Raw genomic sequence first — 11,718 nt, 5'->3', positions numbered from 1 at the left:
ACCTAACTGGTGCCCAAATTCCTGAATCAAGGAAGCTGTGAATAAATTTGTATTGTTTCAGTTACTAAGTTTGTGGTAATTTCTTATGCAGCAATAGAAAACTGATACAATATTCAAGCTGCTATTACTAGAGCGTTGGCCTTGAATCTCAGAAGCAATGACTGGGCTGGTTTTAAGACCTTGTTGTTTGTTTGGATAACTGAATCCTTGTTTTGATTATGTGAACACAAAAATCCCTCTAAGACTGGCTCTGCCAAACTCTTGCCAATGTCTCTTTTAATAGTAAGGAAGCCCCCCCTAATTGTAGGCATTCTTCCCTGCTCCCTATTGATCAGCAACAAAGTTTAGTCACTGGTCTTAGATTCCTTCTTGCCATGTTTGGACTGCATATAATATCACTCCTGTTAACTTTGCAGTGAATCTCTCTTCCCTGTGGCAACCCATACATTTGAGCTACTATCTACTATTTATTGTGATAACTTTTGTATGCTGCCTTAAACCTGCTAAACTTCCTTCAACAGCCTACAGCCTATTCTTCACTGCCCAGAAGGGAGATCTGTTTTCTTCTGAGACTGTCCCATCTAATAACAGCTACCTGGCCTGGTAGTTTAGAATTGGTCCAGTTGGGTCCCTCTAGTGATAAAAAACAATCCTAAGTCATCCAAAGAACATTTAGATATACTATGTAATGCTATTTGCTTTACATATTATATGTATATTTTATTTTGAAAATAAAAGGAGAAGCATTTTTAAAACTCTAAATTGCTATAAAAATGCCCCAAATTATTTTTAGGAATTGATTTATTAAATAAAAATGCATTATTTTTTAAAACCACTCAAAATACTGAAAGATTTGGAATCTTCTAAGATTTCTAATGTCGATAAGAGACAGTGAAAAGTTCCACTTGAGTTGCAGGGGCAGGTGATTAAAAAGGATAGGTAGTTAAGGAAGATGCAGTTGGGCAGCTCAAACTGATGTGCTGCTTGAAAGAAGACAGAAAGGCTGAAGAGAGCTGGAAAGTACCAAGTTGGGTGGAATTTAACCCAGTTACAAACTTGGTCTTAAAATGTCTGAAGAAGCTGGGCCCGGTCTTAACATTATTTTTATAAAGATAAAAGCTGAGCCACAAGGCAGTTGCCCTCATTTTTCTGGAAATGAACCAAGAACTTGAACTATATAAGGCTGACCCCACTCAATTTTCAAAACCATTAAATTCACTTAAACTGACCATATTATTTGCATTTAATTTTTATGAAATCCAAAAAGAATTTACTAGAAATGGTAATTAATCTGTAAGTACAGCAAGTGCCAAAATAACAGAATAAAGACTCTTTACCATGTTCAGATACTTTACAAAATTTAAAATAATTAAAATGTAAAAGGCAAATATAGTTTCAGAAAAGAATAATGCTGGCATTTTCAGATACTCTGCCAAAGCATGCTCCTCTTCTGGCGTATAGCAGCCTGACTTAGGCGTTCACCAGTGGGGGAATGAGCAGCTGCTGATTTCCCACCAAGCCCCGCACCCCTACGTGCCATTTCCCCTGCAGGCGATCTAGTAGGCCTTGTAGCCACACTGGGGTCAGGTCACTAAGAAGATGCTTAGGTGTGATAGCTTTTTCCATATTTGAAATATATTTCCTATTTTTTCTTTCAAAATGTGAGTACTAGATAAATTTTTCAGGCCACTCTCACAGCCAGTTTAAGACCTACATATCATGATTTAATTTAAGCCCTCTCAGAAAACTTTCTTTTCCCCAAACTCTTCCCTACTACACTTTATAATATTCTTCACATTAGAATCACTCCCATATGGCCCTCTAGATACTTACTTGTCACAGTTTAAGGTTTAAGGTGCATGTTAACATGTGTAACTCATTAAAATATGTTAATTACTTTTGATATATTATTATTGCCACTTGGCATTAAGCAATCTCCTATGGGAAGAGATCAGACATGTCATTTTTATTTTTGCTGAAGCTTTTATTACTGAATTTTTCAAAATACGCTAAGGTGGAAAGAACACAATAATGGGTTCCCCATGTACCTATCAGCCAAGTTTAATAGTTATCAATATTTATCAACAGGTGTTCATTTCATTTGTCCCCTTATATACTTTTTCTCCCCTATGAGATATTTTATGGTAAAAAACTTCAAATTAGATGTGTGATTTTTTTAATATAGAGGAGTTAAGCAAATTTCAAAAAATGGACCCTTGACTGAGTGGCCTATCTATCTAGCTGGGAGGGACACTAGTGGGGGTGTCAGCATGAAAGAGAGGCAATAGCCAAGGACTGGAATATTGAAAGGTCAATAAATGTTTTTGTTTTTGTTTTTTTAAATATATGTTTTCTGGTCTTGACTGCAAACCAAAAAAAAATGGCCTTATTCTTTTAAGGTTTTGTTTCATCTTAAGTATAAGAAGCCCTATGTTCATTTATTTTTAGACTTAAGATACTCATAATTCCAATGAGCTTAAACATCCTGTTGTAAGCAGCATGACAACCCATTGGTTCTCAGTTCCTCAGTTTTATAGCTTGCTCTTAAAGACCAAGGACAAGGAGCTCAGGAATTTTAGGAAATGGATTAAAAATTTTATCATATTTTACATTCAGGAAAATTATTATTATTCATTCATTCAGTTGATTTATAGTAATTCCATTTATTTTCCTTTGGAAAAATGGCAATTAAGCTTTTGGGGGATGTTCTATTACTTAAATCTTTATTTTCAAATATTCAATGTATAGTCTTTCAGATACATCATCTATAAATGTAACCTAAGTGACATTTTATTCTTGTAAATAGCATGTTTGGGCAAGGGGGTTTGTCACAGGACAGTGTGTGAGTTAATCCTTACTATAGAAGCATCCTCCTTGCCAATCAGCTACTCGGTGCCCGTCTGCAACTTATAGCCCTGCCCACACCTCCATCTGTCCTGCCTCTTGGTGGGACAGTGATGTTGTGGCCCACGGCATGGCAGAGACTGAAAGGGAAGGGCCATACTTCCCTGAACCTCTGTGTCTCTCACACTCCTTGTTGCTCATGCCAGGCTCTCATTGAAGGGATAGTTAAGATTGTGTTTGGGACAGCACAGAACAGGAAACAACCCCTTACTAACATGATAAGGTAAGTTTTTAAGGGGAAAAAAAATCCATAGTGCTTTTTTTTTTTTTTTACATTATTGGTTTTCTTAAATTATTGTGACCTCCTCACCACAGAAGAATAATTTCTTTATCCTTTCCACCAAACCAGTAAGGAGAGGCTAGTATTGCATTTTGTTTTGTTTTGTTTTGTTTTAATTTTTCAATTAGAGTTGATGCTAGTATTGTGTTTTTAAGATGCAAGTTCTTTTTGTGTCTCTTACTCCACCAGGGAAAAAAATAGCTACTGTGATTCAGATCCTTTGAGGAATACTAAACTGGACTGCCTCCGAAGGAGAGGGGAAGAGGACCCAGGCTTTGGCTTAAAAGGGGGGTGTGGCCCATTTGTACCCCACCTCAAGCAGTACCCCTTGAGGAAACACCTTTGAGGGTATGGATTTGGATACCTGGGGACTAAATGTCAGGTGCCACAGCCTTGAAAGCTGTATCCGTTTCCTAGGGCTGCTGTAAGGACGTATCACAACTGGCTTAAAACAACAAGAATTTATTGTTTTAGCCACAGTTCTGGAGGCTAGAAGTTGGAAATCAGGTGTCAGCGAGCTATGATCCCTCTGAAAACTGTAGGGGGAATCCTTCTTTGCCTCTTCCAAGCTTCTGGTGGAATGCCAGCAATCCTTGGCTTTCTTTGGTTTGCAGGTACACAATCCAACCTCTGCCTTCATATTCTCATGGCATTCTCATTGTGTGTGTCTCTTTTCACATGGCCATCTAATAAGGATACCAGTCATATTGTATTAGAGGTCCACCTTACTCCAATATATCCTCATCTTAACAAATTATATCTGTAATGACCCTCTTTTCAAATAAGCTCACATTCTGAGGTACTAGGGCTTAGGACCTTTTGCGGGGAGACACAGTTTGCGGGGGATATACAGTTCAACCCATAACAAGAGCCATGGCATAAGATACCTGTACGAAGCCTGGTATGGAAGAGGCAGCCATCAACCTTTGAATAAGCCAAGCAAGCTTGAATAATGACTATTCTCAGCATCGACTGGCTAAAGACCAGAGGCTCTCCTCAAATTTTTTAGACCGTGTAAGCATTGAGAGGCTCTTACACAGCTCAAGAAGGTAAGGAAGCCTCCCCAACTCCATCTCCACCATCCCAAATAATATGACTGGGCTTGCATTTCCCTGGGGTGGAGTGGGAGCAGGGAGATAAACTTGGCGATTCTGCGCTTGAGTGCATGGGACCATAGTCAGATGATGACACTTAACAATGCTGTTCTTAATACTCCCTGGGCCATCCATACCTCCAGCTATTTTTCACTGGTTGCTCTTTATCTCCAAGTGCCCCATTATTTCATTTACTTTCCACAGTTGTCAGTGTTCTACCTTTAGAATATTTTTATTTCGCCATTCGAAACTGTTATGTTCTGTGTATACATAGGCAAAAAAAATAAGGGCACTTCCTAGTCATAAGTGCCACCTACTCCTGGTCAGCACGCTTAGTATTAAAATATTTTGCCATTATAATTTTTCTTTAGTATCTCCGATATAAAATTTGTAGGAAGAATTTAAACCCCTACCAGACGCTATAAGCAGCAGGGAAAGGGGAGAAAAACATGTTCCTCTCTTGAAAGAATCAGTCCCTAGGGGTTGAGATTATGGGAGACTGGATGTTTTTTCTTCCAGTTATATAAAAATCGAAGAAGCACTCCATTTCTGCTCAAATTCATTTGAGATATCACCACTCTGATTTTTCCTTCATTTTAAAACTCAAATCCCATAAATAGCAACCTCCCACCCAGAGACAAAATGGAAACTTCTGTGCACTGTCCTCTAATCAAAGCCTTTTCACAGTTGCACAGAGGGAAAAAATTCAATAAATAAGGCAACAACAGTCAAACTATTTATAAAATTATGTAAATATTATATAAGAGCATATTAGTTGTATTTGATGGTACAACTAATTGTCAATAAAATGTTACTAAACCACTTTATTTATTGAATATTTATTTAAAATTCCCCTTTGAAACGATGAGAAAGTGGAGCTGTAAGATATTGCCCTTCACTCTTCCTTAATAGAAAATCATTAAGGCAGTTTTAGCAATCTGAATGCAGGTTCATTTTACAAAGAAGAAGTCAATTTATTTTTTAAATGTATATACATATACTTTTTCTTCAGAGCTTTGCATATTTGTGATCCAATGCCTGAATACACCCATAGCCAGCTCGGGAAAATTACTGTGATGTATTGACTCATTTACTTAAAGCTTTATTAACCATAACCTATTAAAATGTAAAAGAGGAACAGAGTGGGGTGGGAACTAGAGGATGGCAGCTGGATTCTGTTTAAGAATGGAGAAAAGTGCCTAAAATCTATAGTTACAGGGTCAAACTCAAGTGGGACAGATGTTATCTCCTGAGTAATGAGACTATGTGTTTGAGGAAGGGTGTGGGGTTAGGCTAAGTGTCTATCTTAGAATCATGGCTATTAGGTCCTGACCATAGGCATTAGATCTTGAAAGTACTCAGAGATTATCTAGTGTTCAGCAGAGTGAACAGGTGCAGAGACTGGTAAGACCTAGCTGAAGATCGCCCTGCTACTTAGAAGCTCCAGGGCCAGTACGCAGGCTTCTTGACTCCTCAACAGTGCTCTTAACCCTCCTCTCTCACCTACCTCACTGGTTCTCTTGACACTAAATTTAAAATGTCACTAACTTAGAAAAGAAAGTTCCCAGCTTGAATTTGTTTATTTGGGGCATATATGTTAGATCACTAACATATTATTTTCCTTGATAATTAGCCATTTGAAAGTACAACATATGATGTAGATGAAATTGAAAGTCAAGCAACTATCTTTTTAACTTTAGAAGTGAGTTGCTAGCCTCCATTCCAAAGGGTCTCAGCAAGCCTGTTTGTTTTCTTAATTGTTTACAGAACTTAAAGGGGTGTAGTCACGGAAAGCATTTCCTGCCTACTTGTCTGAATATGTTATTCTGGCCTCCAGTATTTGGATAGTGCTATGAGTACTTCAACTACTTCTTTGTCCCAGCAGCTATCATTTTGAATTCATTTCCCCACATAATCCAGTAACCCTCTAAAAGGCATTTTGCAGTATAACATACTCTAACTCCAAGAAGTACAAGCATCAACAGTTTAATGGCCTGGTTACAAAAAGTTTATCGGTTCCATAAAGTTTATCAGTATTTTTTGGTTTTAAAAGTATTGATGCAAACTACATTACATACTGGTAATTTTTTTTAATAAAACCATCCATTTTCTTTTATTTCACAACTCTCAAGCAGAAACAAAAAAAACCCCTAGTGTATTCATTACATTTTTCTTAAGTCAAACCAAGTTGTTAACAGGTAAGGGTCGATATACAAAGTGTTAAATGAAAATTATACAAAGCCACTCTTAAAAATATCATTAGTGTATATTCACTTGGCATTCGTATTATTAAGAACAAATAAGTGGTGAAACTCAACGATCAGTTCTTCGTTCACCACCTGCAATTTTCATAGTGATTAAACGGTGCAAACATTTCAACCCTGCCCCTTTAGCTTCCTGGCAACCATAACAAGGATGGATTGTTGGGAGCTGGGTGATGATCATGGGACACAATAATATGGTGGATTTTTTGGAATGGCACACCATTCAGAAGCTTCCCCATGATGGCTGCTTTTCCTTGGAACTGTTCTCCCTTCCCAGGACAAATGTGCCACCTGTGTACAGAGAGCACCTTGATGCCTCCTGTCAATATCAAAATGTTGATGATAAAGATGGATAAAACTTGCTCCTACTGCCTCCCACACAGGGCCCTCAGTCATTTTACTCAATGTCCTTGCAAACCTCTGACTCTCATCTGTGTGGTAGGAATATGCTCCCTGCACACCAGACCCAGGCCCAGGCCCAGGCCCAGGCCAACGAAGGGCCACCCTCAACAGAGATGGCTGCACAGTGGGAAGCTCTGCACTTTCTCACAGGGCCTGTGGCTGCTTTTCCTCCTTTCCCAAGATAGCCCAAGATAGCACCTGCTCTGGTCAAGTTGGATCAGAATTTAGAACTGGACACTGCCTGTGCAATATAACTTCCAGATGCTATCCAAAGCAGAGGAGAATAATTAGCAAATTAAGTAATTTATACTTCTGTTTATGAAACTTATTTCTTCCTAGGCTCTTGAGAAACAGATGTAACTAAATAAGAACATGAGCTATGCATGAATTTTCCATTCAATTTCTGCAAGCTAGGAATTTAAGTTCAGAAAATCTTTTCAGGAGATAAGACTTCTGATCAAGGTAGAAAGTCTTAAGGAAATAAATAACCCTAATGGCAGAGGAATCATAGAAATTGGCACCTGGAATAAACCAGAGAATTACCATTTCTAGGCCCCTTATTTCACAGATAAAGAAACTGAGGCTCAGAAAGGATAAGTATAAGAAACACAAGATCACAGAGGGAGTCTCCCACCCTCCAGTATGAAACTAAAGTGACACGACCAACCAGAGCAGCCTCCTTTATTTCAGCTGTCCTTCATCGGGGTCAGAGAGCTGACCACCTAAGAGGCGGTGAATAGTTAGCTATCTACCATGAACTGGCTGGCCCATGTCCCAGGGAGATTTCAGGAACTGGACTGGGTTCTAGTTTGACTTTTTTTCTGTAATTATGAAATAGCCCTTTTCAAATTAAAGATTTACATCTTTATTTGCCAAACAGATATGTAGAATAACTTACTGTTTCTGCACACAGTTTGGAAACTGTGCTGCCACTGGCAAAATCATTACTCAGATATGTTTGGTAGGATCATCTCAAATTCATACAGTAAATAATCAGCCCAAACCAACACATTCATTAACTCCAAGGAGAATTAAATCTCAATTTGTGAACATGGAAACATTAGCTTGAAACCAGGATACGCTAAAATTCAAGAAAATAAAAACAGACTTCTACTTTTACTTACTTTGTACCAATTTTTCTTCTTAGAATTACAGAAAGGAATGCATTTGATAATTCTTCCCTACTAGTAACGCACGCACACACACACACACACACACACACACACACAATGCACTCAAACCATTTTGGGCAGATAAATAGGCATGCACACCCATATACATATTAGGAAAAATATATTTATTCTTAAAGCTGAGCAGGGAAGTACTCTTAAGGAATAGCACCCGCACTCCCACCATCGCTCCATGTATTGATTGGATAGTTAGAATAGACTGACATTTGCTGAGGTGATAAATAGCCCTTGGGTTAGGGGCCCAAGGGTCCTTTTAAGATGCCAATAATCACAAACATTTTTAGCAAGAATTATTTCTTTGATGATACCACCATCTCAAAAACTTAATTGGCCCCTTCCTCTTTCCTTTGGTTGGGGAGGGGGCAGTGAGCTGATGTAATTCCAGGGCTGAGCAAGGCTGGAGCCAAGGTAAAAGTGACTTGATCAATGTAGTCTGTGCATCCAGAAGAGGTGGGGCCAAAGATGCAGCCTAAATGTTTGGAAGGGAATGAGCAGATTAGTAAATATGTTAAGGATAATAGGGGGCAGACTTCTTACTGTTAGAGAAAAAGCATACAAATATGGAACAGGAGAAGGCCAGAATAAATTTTAGAGCATTGAATTGGAATTGGAAGGTACCAGCATGAACATTTGTTTTTCAAGGTAGTAGGTAGGTGGGTAGGTGATAGATAGGTACTTGCATGTGTGTATACACAGGTATATATCACTTAGCTTTTTCTGCTGACAGAGCCTACAAGTAATAATATTTCTGTAGCAACAAGCACACCAAACTTCCAGATCTTGGTTTCACAGTACCATTCCCTATTGAAGGAACCAGGGCTCTTGAATAAATGGCTGATTGTAGGGCTGGGGCAGGGAAAGAATAAGACGAACCTGGAATATCTAGTTTTTCATGAAAGTAATAATTTGTTCAAAGAATAATAAGCAAAAGAACACAGGAACTAGCTTCAAAGGTCTCCCACTAGCCACATATGAAACATTTTCAGAATAAATGGTGATTCGTGTTATGCTGTGGTAAAATGTATATGGGAAAGTATACTACTGCTTGTTGTAACTTGGAAGGCAGATGATGTGCCTCTGGACTCGCAATTTTAGGGGAAAAGATTGGTTAATATTGGATGCATTTCACAAATTACAATACAGATGGATTTATAAATAATTGGCTAGTTTATAAGCAGGAACAAAAAGGAATAGAGAGTCTAGAAATTCAGGACTTGTAGCATTAAAAGATGCAACTGCTATTCAACTACAAATAATAAGTGATCAAAATTAAGAAAAATATTGTGTTTGCATCAAGGATCAAACCAAGGGTATGACTGTCAAACTCATGGTTTACACCTCTGGATGGATAAGGTGGCATCCTTTCACCTGGATAAAAAAGGGTTCAGGGAAAACAGACTGAATAGTGTGGCTCTGTAGAATTTTCCAGTGTTAACTTTTTACCACATCAACCTTATTATATATACCATCTGTTCTCTCTCTCTCTCTGTAGGTATGCATGCAAGCACACATACTCATATCATTATTATTATTTTTTGTACTCTTTGAAAGAGTAAATTGCAGGTACAATGCCTGTTTTCCCTAATACTTTAGTGTAAATCTGCAAAAACCCCACAACTGACATCATACTTATTGGTGAATGACTGAATGCTTTACACATAAGATAATGAATAAGACAAGGATGTCTGCTTCTGCCACTTCTATTCAGCATCACACTGGAAGTTATAGATAGGGCAACTAAACAAGAAAATGATGTCAAAGGCATCCAACTTAGAAAGTAAAACAAAATTATTTCTATTTGCTGATATGATCATGTACATAGAAAATCCAAAGGAATCTACTAAAAAACAGTGAGAACTAATTAACAAGTTCAAAATTGAAGGATATAAGGTCAGTATACAAAAATCAATTGTATTTTTATATATTAGCAAAGAACAAACCAAAATGGCATTAAGAAAATAATTTCATTTATAATAACATCAAAGAGAATACAATACATTTTATGAATAAAATGTTTAAAGGAAGTGAAAACTGTGCTCTGAGAAATATAAAAATTGTTGGTAGAAATTGAGAAGGACATAAATAAGTCAAAAGACATACCCCATTCATGCATTGCAAGACTTAATGTTGTTAAGATGGCAATACTCCCCAAACTGATCTATATATTCAATACAAACAATCAAAAGGTCAGCTGCCTCTTTCAGACAAATTGGCAAGCTGATTCCAAAATTCCAATGGAAATGCAAGAGACCCAGACTAGCCCAAACAATTTAAAACAAAACAAAGTTGGAGCATCCATGCTTCCTGATTTCAAAACTTAGTAAAACCTACAATAATCAAGACTGTGGTACTGGCATAAGGATAGACATAGAGACCAGAGGTATAGAATCGAGAGTCCAGAAATAAACCCTCACATGGTCAATTGATTTTTGACAAAGGTAGCAAGATGATTCAATGGAGAAAGAAAACTCTTTTTTACAAATGATGCTGGGACAACTGGATATTCCAAGCAAAAGAATAAAGTTGTACCTGACCCTTACACCATATATAAAATATTAACTCAAAATTGATTATAGATGAAAAGCTAAAATCATTAAGCTCCCAGGAGAAAGCATAGGAGTATATCTTCACGACCTTGGACTAGACATTAGTAGCCGGTCAGTGAGCAAAATAAACGTAAGTTCCATATATGGAAATAAAGTGCTCAGAATACAAGAAAGTTGTAGTTCTGTTTTCTGCTGATTTAACCACTGCTGAGATAAAGAGTTCAACTTGGGAAAGCATGATCTAGGAGAAATATGGAGGCGAGCCACCAGAACAGAAAGAATCTGGAAACACCCATAAGACGAAGCAAAAAAAGAATTTGGGAGGATTGGCCTGAGGAAGAGAGCAAAAGAAAATAGACAAAGAGCCAGTAGGTAAAAGAAAGTGTGAGATTGTGGTATTTTTATTCACAGAGCTAGGATTCTTATGCAGAAATCAGAGGGAAGTGCATTATAGGTTGAATTATTTAAAATTATGTTCTAGCAAATAGACCTTCCTAAAAATGGAATATAGGGTGGCAAAGGAGTAACGAAGGGATCTATGGTTGGAGAGAAGTTCCCAGAAAGGGTGGCGGAAAGGAGTAAGATCACGTGGGGATTTGTAAGCAATGATGATCTGTCTGGAGTCTATTCTAAGTGTGATGGAAGTCATCAGAGGTTTTTGAGCAAGGAATGAGCATGATCTTGCTTATATTTTTAGAGGATCACTTTGGCTGACAGGGAAGAATATCTATGAGAGGGCAGCAGGGAGAGGCACACTGTAAGCTGGGAGACCAGTCAAAATATAACCTCATTAGTCCAGGTGAGAGATGAGCACTTGAAATGTGGCTAGTCAAAATGGAGATGTGATGTAAGTATAAAATACATGTAGGATTTAGAAGACAGCCTGAAAAAAATAATGTAAAATATCTCACTAATAATTTTTATATTTTTTACATGTTGAAATGATAAAATTTTGGATATATTTTGTTAAATAAAATATACAATTAAAATTTATTTCACTTGCTTCTTTTTACTTTTCTTAATGTGATTCCTAGAAAA

General features: G+C 37.5%; 1 protein-coding gene across 2 annotated transcripts in view; it reads left to right on the top strand.

Annotated features, from left to right (window-relative positions):
* The window catches only part of SDHAF4 (succinate dehydrogenase complex assembly factor 4), a 38,354-nt gene extending 29,110 nt beyond the window's left edge, over window positions 1-9,244 (top strand). Inside the window, exon 4 of one of the 2 annotated variants that reach the window (XM_011361195.2) lies at window positions 9,197-9,244. In XM_011361195.2, the coding sequence (XP_011359497.1) occupies window positions 9,197-9,229 (33 nt within the window). In that variant the 3' untranslated portion in view covers window positions 9,230-9,244. Of the gene's footprint in view, window positions 1-4,361; window positions 4,395-9,196 lie in introns of those variants that run through there. The other variant, XM_023531206.1, reaches the window with a different exon arrangement.
* The last annotated feature ends 2,474 nt before the right edge of the window (window positions 9,245-11,718 follow it).

This window comes from Pteropus vampyrus, unplaced genomic scaffold, assembly GCF_000151845.1.
Source record: "Pteropus vampyrus isolate Shadow unplaced genomic scaffold, Pvam_2.0 Scaffold64, whole genome shotgun sequence".
NCBI lineage: Eukaryota > Metazoa > Chordata > Mammalia > Chiroptera > Pteropodidae > Pteropus > Pteropus vampyrus.
Note: the sequence above shows the minus strand (reverse complement) of the source record. Positions and strands in the feature narration are given on the sequence as shown.